The sequence below is a fragment of the Polyodon spathula genome, chromosome 5 (genome assembly GCF_017654505.1).
Source record: "Polyodon spathula isolate WHYD16114869_AA chromosome 5, ASM1765450v1, whole genome shotgun sequence".
Classification (NCBI taxonomy): Eukaryota; Metazoa; Chordata; class Actinopteri; order Acipenseriformes; family Polyodontidae; genus Polyodon; species Polyodon spathula.
In genome coordinates, this window is record NC_054538.1 from 64,449,361 (window position 1) to 64,466,018 (window position 16,658).

A 16,658-nucleotide genomic window follows, 5' to 3' on the forward strand; every position below is an offset into this window, starting at 1 on the left:
TTCAAATAAATAAGTATATAAACTTAAATAAATATCTACAGCATAGCACACTTTCTTTATACTTTAGCGTATAGGTTACTGGTAACAAAAAATACATTGTTATGCTTTGTTCACATTACTGTACACTGCAAAATTGAAACTAAATATATATATATATTTTTTTTACCTTAGTCCTACTTCATACACAATTAATATAACAGATAATGGTGTGTTGACACGCTGTGATATTTTAGCATTGTGTGAAAATAAAGCAGTCTCACAAAAGCAGGGTCTTCGTTTTCCTAAATTGACAGTTTATTATTTTTTTTTTACAATAAACAGAATCGCTGTCAGCCACAGTCCACGACAAAATAATAAAATCATTTAATTAGTGTTTCTCTTAATTTGTTTTGGTTATTCTCTGTCTCTGTCGTTTTCACTACACTTCTCAAACACAATCCTCTTGACAGCTCGCTGGGTCGTTACAGTATTAATACAGTATTACATTACAGTCTTAAAAAAAACACACACTTAAAAAAACCAAACAATTACATTGTATGCTAATCTGCTAGAATTTGTCTTGGTATATGCTACTGTAGTCCCAATGCTGTGTGTGTGTGTGTGTGTGTGTGTGTGTATACACACACAGCATATTTTGCACGTTTTAATATATTTATATATATATATATATATATATATATATATATATATATATATATATATATATATATATATATATATATATATATATATATAAAGATTTAGCATTTAAATGTTGAAAACTTGCGACATATTTATAAATCTGGGTAACAAATGCAAGATTTAAGTTAAACCTGGGAAAAAAGACATGTTAAAATATTAACACTGTATTTTTACACATGGCACCCCATACAAATGACCGGACTAACCCAATCTCTGCCTTTCTTAAGGGGCCATGAATATTACATTAAAAAAAATCTTAAGAAATTACAAATTCTACCAGTGTGAAACATCATTACAGAGTACTGGAAGTAGCTTCAAATTACATTTTCATAGTTTTTGTTCCCTATAACCTTTTCTGATGTTTGCAATTGTTCAGCGAACGTGGTTCATATTGTAACTACTCAAATATATTTTAGTCTGTGTTAAGTTACTTTGGTCTGGGTTCAGAAGTTGTTCTTTTAAACAAAGGCTAGCCCAGGAGTGTCTTAGTGTTAACAGTCACCAGGCCGTCTAGATGACACCTACTGTGGGGTTAGTTTCCTTTTGTATTTCTGAAAATACAGAGTAAGCTGTTCACTAGATGGTTATTGACACTATAAAAACATGTTGGCTGTTGTAAGAATGTTGCAGATTTTATCACAATTTGATAAGATTTAAAATACAAGTGTGAGATGCAAAGGTACATAAAGACTGATGGACAGTAGATACAGTCTCTGATACTCTCAGTAATTGTACAAAGAATGTTCTAAAATGGTTCACAGTTATATTACATGCACAATATACTGTTTGTTTGTTTGTTGAGATTAGCATTTAAGGTATGTGTGAATACGTAAGCTGACTTTTTTTTTTTTTTTTATCCACGGCAACTACAACCACAGTTTATGTGTGAATATGTGATGGTTTATGTCTCTAACAGGTTAAAAAAAAGAGTAAAGTGTTGTTTTATTTCTGATCGATTTCTCTTGTTTGTACCTCGGAATGCACTGTGTGTTCTGCTGCCACCTCCCCAGTCTGTTCAGGGGGAGGTCGATGAGAGAGCTGCAGGCCTCATCACAGCCTGAGACTCTGCAGCTCTGTTCTCCCCAGAGTCAGAACTGACTGTCAGCTTCTGTCACTCTAAGTTAGAGTTTTCCTCCCAGGAGATAATTACTTTCTAACTTTTACAGTATGTAAAATAATAACAATCTTTTTAATACTAATCTTTATTTTATATAGCGCAATTCATGCAACACATTTCAACGCGCTTTACAATCTAAAAACACACTAACACATAAATAATCATAATCTATACATATTAAAACATAGCTCACAAAACACACATACTATACAAATTCATAAAAGCAGACCTCCTACATAGTCTGATATGCCAAATTTGGCGACCGTAAATAATAAACCCTGGCAACACACAGCAATGTGCATTGCACAGAGAAACCACAGGGTTCATGCCCAAAATTAACAGATGTCATTTATTTATTGTATTTATGACAAAAATGAACAGATGTTTACTTGTTGCTTTTACTTCAGAAAATAAATACAAAGAATAACTATGATACTGTGTGCTTGACAGTCGCAATAAAAACATTTTGCATTTGTACTAGTAAAATCACTTCTGTAGAAAAAAAAATATATAATGTGACATTAACTTTTATAACCACTTGCTGTCAAACATTGTGTATTATAACGTCTACCTATAAAATTAAAAATGTAGCCTACGCATTGTCAACTACAACAATGTTCCTAAAATCTTATTTTAAGCATACACTGCTTAAAAATGCAGCACAATTTAAATTGTTCACCAAATCAAAAAAAAAAAAAAAAATCTCATAAAAATATTAAATTTCCGGTTAAAAAATTCAGTCAAGATTGAATTTTTTACTTAACAAATGACGGCACAGTAATTAATTTCTGCATCAAATACACCTGCAACCAATGCAGATTAAGCAAGATAAACACATATTACAAAAGCCCATTTTGAAGTGAATTGTATAATAATAATAATAATAATAATAATAATAATAATAATGATGATGATGTAACGACCCGGCAGTTTGTGGTAACTAAGAGGACTTGTTTTGCTGTTTGGACGCAGAGTGTTGAGCAGCACGGGGCAGGCGAACACTGCAGAGTCTTAAATATTCAAAGATGAGAGCTTTTTTTTTTTAAAGCATCAGAATAATATTCTACTCGCTGTTCATCGGTGCATTTAATGTAGCGTCAAGTCTGTTTTGCAGCGCACAACTCTGCTATCCTGTTGTCGTTTTCAGATATTACAAAAAAATATATCCAAACACTGCTCTTTTGAGCACTGGGAAAATGACTGCCTCAGTGTTCTTGTGTCATTAGTATATTAAGTGTGCCGGACCAAACATTAAATTCTGTGCTGGAAGAAATTCAAGCATGAATATCGGTGTACATTATCGGCTAAAATAACAAAAACTGACGATCGCCGATGTGTTTTTTTTCCTTATATTGGTGCCATGCCGAAAGGCTACCGACTATCGGTACACCACTAGAATAAATGTTTTATATCAATGAATGCTTGTATGCATGTGCCAATGCCACCAGGACACTCTTGTAAAAGAGGTAACTACATCAACAAGTTTCTTTTTACCTGGTTAAATAAATAAATTATACTTCTATTTACTGCTTCTATTCACATTGACTGCTCATATTTAGGAACACTGTGGCCTTATAAGCCTGTTGAAATTATTACCTCTAAGTTAATGTCATGTACAATATTACTGGTATAAGAAAAACATATTTTGAAAAAAAAAAAAGAATAACCACCTCCTGCTTTAATCTGGCTCACAGACTGCTATAATAAGTTAATTTCATGAGGGAAGATGCTAACTTAGAGGATGTGTAAAATAAAGTTTGGTTTCTTTCGGTAAACAGATTGCACCTAAGGACTAACATTAAACAGTCAATAAAAAGTCAGAGTAAGATTGAACATTATTGTGGGACATTGCAGCTTTCAATGCATTAGCTATTTACCTCTGCACTAAACTGAAAAAATAGGAAGAAAGACTAAGAACTGTAGCAAAGATTACTGCTCTGTACTACACAAAGATGATCTGTGTTGTGTTTTTAGCAATATTCTAGGCAATCATCTGAGTACTTTAAAAAAGCACCTCGTTTAATCCAATTTGACACATAATCCAGCCGCCTCAGTAATGGGCGGTCAAAGGGACAGAAAGTGTGAAGGCTATAGAAAGCTGAGGCAGCAGATTGCTCACTCCAGGCTGGGGGTGCATTGGCAGGGTGGCTTGGTGCCCAGCATTGCCACAGGCATACTGTGCATGACCTTGACAGCACTCCTCTTGTCACTGCGAGCCACTCGTGTGCTGCATCTTCACTTTTTTTTTTCTTATATAAGGAATTGATAACAGCCTGAGATGTATCCTCTTGCTGGCTGTCTAGAAAAGGCTTTTGATAGCTATTGTAAGACTCTCTCTGCTAAAGAAAGGCTGAAAAGCTGTGCTATCAATTCGACACATTAAATATTGCTACTTGTCCTACACCACTGAAACATCTCATTACAAAACATTAAGAGCTGGTATGGCTCCAGGGCAAAACTTACAGCCTTCATTTCATGAGCAGCACAGAAATGCACAAACAGAATATAAATAATTTGGGGGTATGTCATATTTGAAACAATCGAGTTGTAAACATGTTGCGTAAACAAAAGTCACCTAAAGTTGTATGGTATCTGACCAGCAAAATAAAAAAATATATACAAGAAAGGCATTCTTTTTGCAATCAGTGCCAGTCAGAAATGGCAAATGTGATTTCTCTGTTTAAAAATAAAGTAGAACTTAGAGGAATTGATGTAGTCGGTCCATTGTTTGGAGAATAAAACTGTAACACAAACCTTAACTCACAACATAAAAATATTAGTACACTGAGTCCACAAAAATTATGTTAATGATTTTTATTACTTGGAGGATCAGTAGAAGAATTCTATATGCAGCAATATTTATGAAAGCAAGCTGCATCCCGGTGTTAATTTATTTTCCTAACTAAATATAATGTGTTCTTAGAGATAGATTCCTCCCTAGAGCAGTCACATTAGACATACAGTACAGTATCTCTGAACTGAGTCTCTTTCAACCAGGGATCAAGCCCTATAGTCTCCACAATCACACAACACACATATCATCAGTGATGAAGCTTGATACGTGATAGTTTTTGACATTACCAGGCAACATTGATGACAAACACAAAGACAACCTCAATTACAAATTACAGCTTCTGTTTTAGCGCAGCCTGCGATGTTGTCTTCTCACAGTTCGTTGATATTGTCAAGCATTGAGAACCTGCTTTTCTATGGCCTGTTTAGTTGTCACAGTTTCTCAGAGGAAGTTGGTTCATTACTGTACGCAGCAACTTCAAAAAAATTGCTAGTGGAAATTGCTATATATATATATATACTTCTTGTGGAATAAAGCTAGTAATACCCTGTGACATTTTAATTAGTCTTTTTTTAATTATACAACAGTTTGCTGGTCTGAGAACCCCAAGCAAATCAAGCTGTTTACTCTTCCCCCTAATTCACCAAGCTCATTAGTGGATAATTGTGATCTTTAACTATCAGAGGGATTTTCAAAGGCAGCCATGAGTATAATGAATGGAGGTTTGTTTGTAATTAAAGTGGTTTTCCTTGCTGTGCCATCTTAAGAGATAAAAGAAATGAGGTAAGCCAGTCTTAGACCAGCAAAGATACAATAGAAGCAGACAGTAAGCTTGAGGATGAATATACATGTATGCTGTTGACAGGAGAACAAGCGACACAGAGCTGTAGGTAATGCTGTCAAGCAATAACAAAAACAACATACTGTACTGTATATGAATCAGCTGTGTTGTACAGGAGGTGTGGGCTAAAGGTTTCTTGAGGTTTGTTCCTTGTATTAGAACTCCTGCTTCAGACTGTAATACATTCTGCCAGTGAGGAAGTGTGTACTGCCACACATCATTAGTTTGGCAATAATGAAAATAGATGTTTTCTTGTTTTGACATACTACAGTACAGCACTGTGGAAGCACCAAAGGATATGGTATAATTCTGTCAATCTTGGCTACAGCACATTCTTAAATTAAAATGAACTGGCAAAATACACACCAAAAACCATACAGCTATAAACCACATCACTGTGTAAGTGATTCTGGGAAATTACTTACAGTGGTCTGGAAAGGTCCCTGTATACAAAATTGTGCAAATGAAACAAACTGCATTTTATTTCTTAGATACAACCATAACATAGTTGTTCAAGTCTGGGCAAAGAATGAGATCTTGGCATCTCAAATGCATTGAGCTGTGTTGCTGTGAGTTTAGACAGATAAAGCCAGCTGCTAACAGTGCTGAAGAAATTGAGTGTTGCCATCTTGGCTTTCCAACCATATCTAATGTTGTTAGACCAAGGAAATGTTGTCCTAAATACTAAAATGTAAAGCTACAAAATACAGTGCCCCCTGTATAAAGTGACACACTGATTAACCTAATTAGTGTAAATTAAATAATCGATAAAGCTATTTATAAATCAAGTTTCAAGTGTGTATTGGCCAATAATTCCTATCTGTTAAGACAAAGAACATCTAATACACAAATGTTCTTTACTGAATGAAAAATAAATTATACAATGCAGCACCTTTTTATAACCCCCTTAAAAAAAAAAGTAATTATATATTTTTTTAAAAACTAGCCTTTACAGCAAATTTCCTTTTCTGTTTCCTTCAGATTGTTTTCCGAAAGATCAGTGATGTGAAGCGTGAGGAAGAAGAGCGACTGCGAAGGAAGAATGAAGCCCCGCTCAACCTCCCGCCAGACCACCCTGTGCGGCGGCTCTTCCAGAGGTTCAGACAACAGAAGGAGGCCCGGCTGGCTGCTGAACGAGCCAAAGGCCAAGATGAGCCTGACGTGGAAAAGGGGTCAGTCCAGGTGGAGCACACACGGCCGGACGTGATTGCCACCACCAGCATCGTCACGGTTACAGAGAGTCCCGCCACCCCAGTCCCTTCAGTATCGGTTAATGCCTCCACTTCAAGAGAGTCTGACCGGGCAAAACTGCAAGCCCCCACAGTGTCAAACTATGCAGGCAGCAAATCAGCTGAGACCACCAAAGGAAAAGGCTGGAACAGATTCAAAGACCCTGTCAGGAAAGCAGACAACTGGAACAAAGTTTCGAAAGCGGAATCCATGGAGACTTTAAAAGAAAGAACTAAGGTTCCCGAGGAGACTTCCTTAAAGAAAACGGATTCCTGCGACAGCGGCATTACAAAAAGTGATTTACGGTTGGATAATGTCGGAGAGGTTCGGAGCCCCCAAGACCGAAGTCCTGTTCAGGCAGATGCTAAACACATGTTTTTACCAATTCCTGAGCAAACCATTCAGGCTTCAATCTCAGAGCTAAAGCACGAACTGAAGGAGGACATCAAAGCCCTAAACAACAGGATGTCCTCCCTAGAAAACCAACTTGATGAAATTCTTAGAATATTAAAGTCTAGGAAATTCCGAAATTCACCCCAGGACTTGTTTGAAATATCAAGACCAGGGTCCTCTGAGTCAGACAAGGATGACGTTTTTTAATGATTTTTACATGGTTTGGAAATTGGACTTCAATGTATGCCTTGGAAGAGGTGCATGGACTATGTGATAAAACTACATTTTATCAACAGTACAGTGGTTACTTCTAATAGTACAGGGAAAAAATAAGTTTATGGGCACAGAGCCATTCATGGTTCTAGTGTATGGTAAACATAGCATATCGTGAAGTTGTTCTTTGTTATTGCATCTGGGACTATACTACTGTACACTATAATGTATTTCCATTTGATTTCTTGTGTAATCTAGCTGCATATCTGAGATCTAATAGGCTTTTTTTTTTTGTAGCATTTAAAAATGGAAGAGAGCAGAACTATACTTTGATTTATGAAAGTAGCCTGCCCATTTCTAACAGATAACCAATTTTAGAATCGTTTCAATTAAAAAATAGCCCCGTTTGCTTTTAGATCATAATTAAATATCAGTTTAACTCCTTTTTGGATAAACAGAGCTGCTATTCCCTTTTTTATTTGATGGCAACAAAAACTAAAAACGCTCAGGACCATCGTATTGACCCTGGTCTGAAAGATCCTGCGTGAGTCAAGGTAGATGTTTCATGATTCATGTTTTAGTCCCCAGATCCCCAGGCGTGGTTACTTATTAACTTCTCTAGAATATCACACAGGCACCACAACAGTTCACAAGCAAAATGTAACTACTGGCACATCCCCACATCAGTATTGATATATGTCCCGTTCTAGGGATGTCTCAGTCCTTTTAGATCCTCCTGTGTTTTTCCAGTATCAGCCTGGCCAGATATTTACTAATGCTAGGTTGTGATCAGGACGAGAACCTGGATGAGATTTTGCTGGAACAATTTACTTTCCCTGCTGTTGTGAGGATACTTATCCACCTTACCTCAGGTCTCAAAATTAAATGTGAATTAATGATAAGTAACGGTATTCCGTCAAACCAGTGGAAAACTGAAATGTGTTTTTCGGACTGGTCTTCAAATATCATTGTTAGTCTCTCTAGTTTGCGCTATACAGTTTCATGTTACTGCTGCTACTTCTCCTGTATCTGTGTAAAACTCCTTGCTTGTAACCTTGGTTACCAGTTTTCTTATCTCATCAACATTTTCCCATACTGAAGGCATGCCTCGTTGCGTAACACCAACGCACATTTTATTTCCTCTGCCTCCCCTCCTTCATCTGCATGTATGGCTGTTTTTTTAATAGATTGTAATGTACCCTATATTCATTCCTGCTTTTCTATTCCCCTATAGTCATATGCAAAATAAAAAAATTATGAGATTATATATATATAATAAAAAAGGTAATGTAGGTGCATAACAATATGAATAATGGATAAAAAAAATTATATTATATCAGGTGGGTTTGGACTACAAGTCCTTCATCAGCTGGATGGAAAAAGCAACGCTGTAGACATCACCATCACTGCTTCTAATTTGGCCATCAACACCACCATTTTCTACAAAGAAACAGACTCACATTCATACCTGAGATACAACTCTTCACATCCTAAAGCTTTTCGTGACTCCATTCCGTACTCCCAGTTATTAAGACTGAGATGCATTTGCAGTGATGACAGTGATTTTTTTAAACTAAACATGAAATGTATGCATTTTTCAGAAACTGCGGTTTTCCAGACACAACCATTAGAGAAGCACAGTTACATGTATCTACGATAAACTGAAAGGATGCTTTGTACAAAAGCAACACAAGGAATACTAATAATCATATCCCCATTGTTCTTACTTGAGAAAAACTGCTTTTTTTATTATTAATAATATCTTTATTTTTATATAGTGCTTTTCATAGTGGACCACCATAACAAAGCGCTTTACAGAGGCAGGCTGTGAATAGTGCATTATATGCAGAGTCACTTACAATAGGACACTGATTTAACATCTCATCCACAGGATAGAGCACAAGGAGGCTAAGTAACTTGTTTAGGGTCATACAGTGAGTCAGGGGTAGGGGTGGGATTTGAACTGGTGACCTTCTAGTTACAAGCCCTGGACTTTAACCACTGGACCATACTGCCTCCAAGTAAAATAGCAATAGCAGATATTAATCAACTTGTTTAGCTGTTGTCCCTAATTCAAATGTATTTAGCACAGTACACTTGTTTTAGGTCATAGCAAGTGAGTTTTAACCTTCTAAAACTAGACTTCAAAGATTAGTTTATTTCAGTTCCCTTACGGGACATGAAAGAGACTTGGTCTTTGTTGAGTTTGCCCTGTTCATTTTTGTCCTGTTGTCCTGTTTACTGTACTTAAGAGGTCGAAAGCTGTCTCTTTGAAAGTCACTGCAGGAAATGGAGCGCTAGTACGTGCTACACAGTGTACTCATGATGGATTTTGGTCATGAATATTATTTTTTAGCTTACAAATTTAATTTAACTTATCCCCTTAGTATAAATATGAACTACTTTATTTTGGGTGTTTGAACGTCCTTAGAGTAAAATGCTATTTTATATCTGCAAAATATAGCAATAACATTTTGTTAGGGTGTTAACTACACTGAACAAAAATATAAACGCAACGTGCAACAATTTCAAAGATTTTACTGAGTTACAGTTCATATAAGGAAATCAGTCAATTGAAATAAATTCATTAGGCCCTAATCTATGGATTTCGCATGACTTTGGAATACAGATATGCATCTGTTGGTCACAGGTACCTTAAAAAAAAAAAGGTAGGGGCGTGGATCAGAAAACCAGTCAGTATCTGGTGTGACCACCATTTGCCTCATGCAGCGTGACACATCACCTTCGCATAGAGTTGATCAGGCTGTTGATTGTGGCTTGTGAAATGTTGTCCCACTCCTCTTCAATGGCTATGCTAAGTTGCTGGATATTGGTGGGAACTGGAACACTCTGTCGTACACGTCGATCCAGAGCATCCCAAACATGCTCAATGGGTGACATGTCTGGTGAGTATGCAGGCCATGGAAGAACTGGGACATTTTCAGCTTCCAGGAATTGTGTACAGATCCTTGCAACATGGGGCTGTGCATTATCATGCTGAAACATGAGGTGATGGCGGCGGATGAATGGAACGAAAGTGGGACTCAGGATCTCGTCACGGTATCTCTGTGCATTAAAATTGCCATTGATAAAATGCAATTGTGTTTGTTGTCTGTAGCTTATGCCTGCCCACACCATAACCCCACCGCCACCATGGGGCATCAGCAAACCACTTGCCCACACGATGCCATACACGCTGTCTACCATCTACCCGGTACAGTTGAAACCGGGATTTATCCGTGAAGAGCACACTTCTCCAGTGTGCCAGTGGCCATCGAAGGTGAGCATTTGCCCAGTGAAGTCGGTTACAACACTGATCTGCAGTCAAGATCCTGGTGAGGACGACGAGCACGCAGATGAGCTTCCCTGAGACGGTTTCTGACAGAAATTTTTTGGTTGTGCAAACCCACAGCTGTCCAAGTGGCTGTCCGAGTGGCTGATCTCAGACGATCCCGCAGGTGAAGAAGCCGGATGTGACGGTCCTGGGCTGGCAGGGTTACACGTGGTCTGCGGTTGTGAGGCCGGTTGGACGCACTGCCAAATTCTCTAAAACGACGTTGGAGACGGCTTATGGTAGAGAAATCAAGATTCAATTCTCTGGCAATAGCTCTGGTGGACATTCTTGCAGTCAGCATGCCAATTGCATGCTCCCTCAAAACTTGAGACATCTGTGGCATTGTGTTGTGTGACAAAACTGCACATTTTAGAGTGGCCTTTTATTGTCCCCAGCACAAGGTGCACCTGTGTAATGATCATGCTGTTTAATCAGCTTCTTGATATGCCACACCTGTCAGATGGATGGCAAAGGAGAAATGCTACCTAACAGGGATGTAAACAAATTTGTGCACAAAATTTGAGAGAAATAAGCTTTTTGTGCATATGGAAAATTTCTGGGATCTTTTACTTCAACTCATGAAACATAGGACCAACACTTTACATGTTGCATTTAAATTTTTGTTCAGTGTAAATTATGATCAATCTTATTTTACTGTTTTAGGGAAGGCAAGGTCCATTTAATTTAATATATTGTAAATTAGTGGTTTATTGTAAATCTCCCCCTTGCCTGATTTATTCTTATGAAAAGGGTTACATGTAAAATTTAGAGAACAGTTAATAGTATTAGGTCTCTCTCTCTCTCTCTCTCTCTCTCTCTCTCTCTCTCTCTCTCTATCTATATATATATATATATATATATATATAAATTATTGCAACGTCCAGTCAGTAGAAGAAAAAGATACAGTATCTGACTGATAAAGGAAATTTGTTTGTTTTCTTTCAGTATAGCTATTCGATCTGAGCCTTGCAGTATGAAAGTTTTTTTGCAGTTCTATTAAAAAATGACATGTAACCAGCATTTAGTCTGCTTTGTGAAGTCATCTCTTTTCTTCCCTCTCCATGTAATGAGCACCAAATAAAGTTTTTACTTGATTTCTGTTGCACTTCTTCAATACATTTGCGTGAGCATGAAGAATGATGAAACATGATTAAAAACTATTTTTGTGGTCAGCTAAGAAGCTGCCAGGTAGCTATGTACTGTTTTGGAATGTTACTATATATATATATAAACACGATGTGATTTATGCACATCTTATCAAATTAATATATTCACTGTATCATTTTTAATTAAGCACAAATGAGACTCTTTATAAAGATGTAAAACATTATTTATAATAAAATATTTTATACATGAAACCGCCTGTAGCATTTCCTTTTTCCCCTCTGGAGACCTGCGTTTAAATCTGGTCACAAATGGAATAAGCCCTCAGTCGTTCACCACACTACAGCGCTCCCTCATTATACACTGCAGGACAGGTTATATGGCAGTTTGGTTATGGCTCCCATTTGCCCCATAATGCCATTACACTAGTGCTTGTATTATCTTTGCTCGTTGGAACACAAAATAATGTATGGCTCCGGTCGCAGCGTTATACTCTGTATTGGGTCAAATTATATTTCACAAATGGAAGATTTGATAGCTATGGAGACTGAAGTGAGAGGAGTCCCTCGAGGGCATGCTTGCTAGGCAATGTAGGGAGGCTCACACTGTCACTACTTTTGAAATCTCTGACTCTTACATTCACAATGGTTAATTGTAGATATATTTTGTGTGCGTCTGGGTTTATGCTTTCCTTTTAAAACATGCACTTAATTAATTCCAAATGTAATGTTCTAAACCCCTTCATAATCTGATAAACTCTTATCCCTCACCTGCCAAGTTGCGTAACAACTCATTTCTGGAGCCGTGGAAAAACAAAAATTATAGACTGATCAACGTAATTTGCAGATGTATTCTCTTTTAAAACTTGAGTGTTCTTTCCACAATACCAAATCTGTCATCATAACGGCATAGCACAATCTGAAAGGCAGAATAAAGGCAACCTCTACAGTGGGTTTACTGTCAAGATACCATTCAACTACATATCATAAACTCTTTGACCTTCTTGCTAATCTGATTAGTGCTGTATATCTCCTCTTAGCCTTTTAGTGTTATGGAAATGTAATCTGAGCTTTAGGTCCTCAAGCCAGCTTTACAGCGAGACAAATGCTGTGCTAATTTATGTGGATTATAAAGGTATATTAAATTACCTTGTACAATGCCAGTTATATATTTGTAATGTGTTTGGTCAGTAACACTTGGCAGACATTGGCCTGGACTAAACTGAAATATTGCTCTGCCATGAACTATTACTATTAAATAATGTTATGGCAGTGCCATAGACTTATTTATATAAATGACTACAAAATTGCATTTTCTCACAGCCACCATTAGTTTCTGCAAGTAAAAACTGAAATGGCAACTTAGCCTTGCAATTAATACTATTCCATCATTTGAAACTGTATCTCAGATATTTTGAATCACTAACCCCTTTCACTGGCAACACTAAGCCTTATTGATTAACAGTACTAAGAAGAGTTTCTCTGTGAGGGTCCATTTTTAGTAATTTCCCTTTGGATGGTTTCCCAGAAATAAAAATGTACTGCAACCTTCCTTCCTTTTTTTTTTTTTTTTTCGTCTGAGCCTTCACCAAATATTCTGGCTCTGAAGGTCTGAAAAGCTATTAAGATGGCTTTGTATAAAGTGCTTACACACTTCAGCTCTTGTTGTTGCTGCTAAAGTTATACATACAAAACACTCCACGTGGAATACAAAACACACAACAAGGGATTATTCTTTATTATTATCATTCAAGAACATTTTACCTTTCATTCTTTCCTTATGTAAACGTCCTAAAAAACAAAGGCAAGAAACGGTCATTTATCCTGATACCATTAACCCAACAACAGTTTCATTCACCATGGGCCAGACAGCAGACCTGAAAAACTTTTGATTCAGGGCTTACAGAAAACACATTTAAATTACTAATGCTTTTGTAAGGAAATACATCAAAAGCGAAGACTCAGTGGACCACTCTGGAAAACAGACTTTCCTGCAGAACTTCCCTGAAGAATATATACTTCAGAACAATTGATACCCCTTCTGGCCCTTTCACATTCACTTTGTTCTGTCCTGGTTGTGGCCCTACACACTGTTAACAGTAATCGTGTTCTGATGTTCATAGTTTTCCCTTAAAGACTTGCGATATATTTATATATTACTGAAAACAGAGCGTAAATCAAATCTCTTCAAAAGCTTTTCTTTGAATCATGAACAGTGAACAGTTTGGGTCCACATGGTCTGGTCATAATCAGTTAGCCCTTAAGTAGCAATTGCAGTCTAAACAAAAGCCCATTAAATACAACAAAGGAAACTAAACAAGATGATACTATGGGGGGGGGGGGGGGGGGGGTTCAAAAGTTCATAAATGATAGAATAAACAAACCACAGTATGGCTTTGCTGGGAGTGGCAGCAGTTGCAGCAGCAGAAGCAGCAAATGTAATTTTAGAGCTTGAGTGTGCACCTAAGATTGACAGACCCTGGCTGCGAGGTCGACAATACAGAGAGAGGGTGTACAGGACCAGGGTTAATTTCTTAGACTTACGAGATGATGATCTAAAAATCTTGATCTAAAAACCGCTATTTGATCTACCGGTACTTCTTGACAACAACCTCTCCTTTGATGCCCACATCTCCTCTGCGGTCAAATCTTCCTTCTACCCTCTTCGCAACATCTCCAAAGTCCGTCCCTACCTTTCCCTCCCAGATGCAGAGATACTTTGTCATGCATTCGTCTCCTCTCGACTCAACTACTGCAACTCTCTATATGGTGGTCTCCCGGCACGCACCATAAATAGACTGAAGCTAGTTCAGAATGCTGCTGCCAGGATCCTTACCAGGTGCAAAAATGATCACATCCCCCCCCCCCCCCCCCCCCCCCCCCCTTGCCCCCCCCCCCCCCCCCCCCCACCCCCCCCCCCCCCCCCCCCCCCCCCCCCCCCACCCCCCCCCCCCCCACCCCCCCCCCCCCCCCCCTGCACTGGCTACCTGTAAAGTTCAGGATTATGTTCAAAACTCTCCTGCTCACCTCAAATGCCCTTCATCACACAGGTCCTGAGTACCTCCTCAACCTGCTGACCCGCTATGTCCCTGCCCGCAAGCTGAGGTCCTCCGACTCTGGCCTGCTTGTTATCCCCAAGCAAAAGTGCACCACACTTGGACAACGCTCATTTAGCTTCATGGCTCTGACTCTTTGGAACTCTCTCCCAGCTTTGGTGCGTGATGCTCCCACCGTCGCTCACTTTAAATCAACTCTCAAGACCCACCTGTTCTCTCTTGCTTTCCATGCTCTTTAAGCCTGATATCTGCTATTAGCTGCTACTACTATTTCACATATTATGTTACTATCATGTATTATGCACTTTCCACTGTATTTAATGCACTATTTCATGTATTATGTACTTTCCACTGTATTTAATGTTTTTTTTTTACTGTATATCATGTATTATGCATTTCTCTGTATTTGAAGTATTATGGATTTTCTTGTATTTACTGCATCTTGTAAAGCGCTTTGTGATGGTGGTCCACTATGAAAGGCACTACATAAAATAAAGATTGATTGATTGATTGATTTATTTGCACCCAGTGGAAATTATCAAATGATCTGTTCCTTAACTAGGATACGTACATTACATGACAACTGACCTCTACTGTAGATGTTTTGAATTATAAATAAAAACTTATGAGTAGATAATTAAATCTTGGTATATACTCAATGGCATACTAGATATTACAATAGTTTACCTTGGCTTTTAACACCTATGTCTAAACCATACACATGAACGAAGATACAGGCTTACAATAGGGTACACAGGCCCACTAGGAATGTGATCCCGTGTGTCGGGGTGACCTTTAGATTTCCTCCCCTGGAAATCTAAAGGAAACCAAAAAACATTAAAATACAAATTTTGTTATTTTATCTCTATCAACAGGCTAGGGATAGTCATGTCCGACCCGTACAAACTATAAACGGATATAATGGGGATCCTCTGTATATTACCCAGTGACAATTTTTACACCATAGTCAATGTTACAAAATCATGATAATGGAACTCCTAAATAACCACTTTAACCAAAGCTCCCAGTGCTACAGTATTGAACAGTTTTGATTAACAATACTCAAGCACCATGCAATATATCTCCAAGCCAACAGATGGCTCTGTAGTTGTGAACTATCTGATCTTCAGCTTCACAACATACCACTGCATTGTCAATATTATTGCCTAGCCAGTGTCTTCAACCAGAGTGAATATGCACATAGAAAAAAAATAACAGCAACACAGCAAGTCTGACAGTGCTACTGTGTAAACTATATATCTGCTTTCAATTCTAGTACAACTGGATCCTTATCTTAAATGCAGGCAAACTGACAGAAATGTTACCACCTGGAAGCACCAAACAAGAGTTCAATTTAAACTCTGCAATAACTTATTCTTGTCAGCCTGCTGCCGCAACTGGTTTTGAACTTAGAACACCTCTGAAAATCACCTTGACAATTTAACTGATTTAAATCCAATTTCTGAGGTTTTTTTTTAGGTTTTTTTTTTTTTAATTGGGAAATGAAATATTCAAAGTTACATCATTGAGACAGCAGTTCTGGGCATTTAACGTATCATCATCAGCAAACAAACTCACATGTCTACAACTAGGAAGCACAGAAAGTGGCAATTTCATCCTCCTCTGCATCCGTGAGATAGTAAATGGAAAATGTCTATACAAAATCATAGTGGCTACACTGGAGACAGAAATTGCAATCCCCTCACTTTTTTACTTTAGGAGTCTTTTCAGAAGGAGTCCCAGTTATTGATTTTTGCTGTAACAACTAGAAAGCAGAAACAACCATGCAAATGTTAGATAACACACATAATAGGATATAAAGGGGAAATAAGAAAAATAGAACGCATAAAGCATACCTTTAAGTTATATACACTTTAAATACTAACCATGCTGAAA

At 37.7% G+C, this 16,658-nt stretch overlaps 1 protein-coding gene across 1 annotated transcript in view; it reads left to right on the forward strand.

Moving 5' to 3' along the window:
- The window catches only part of LOC121316162 (potassium voltage-gated channel subfamily H member 1-like), a 116,201-nt gene extending 107,129 nt beyond the window's left edge, over positions 1 to 9,072 (forward strand). The window contains exon 11 of the mRNA XM_041251021.1: positions 6,415 to 9,072. Coding sequence (XP_041106955.1) covers positions 6,415 to 7,263 — 849 coding nt within the window. The 3' untranslated portion in view covers positions 7,264 to 9,072. The remainder of the gene's footprint in view (positions 1 to 6,414) is intronic.
- Positions 9,073 to 16,658: the final 7,586 nt, after the last annotated feature.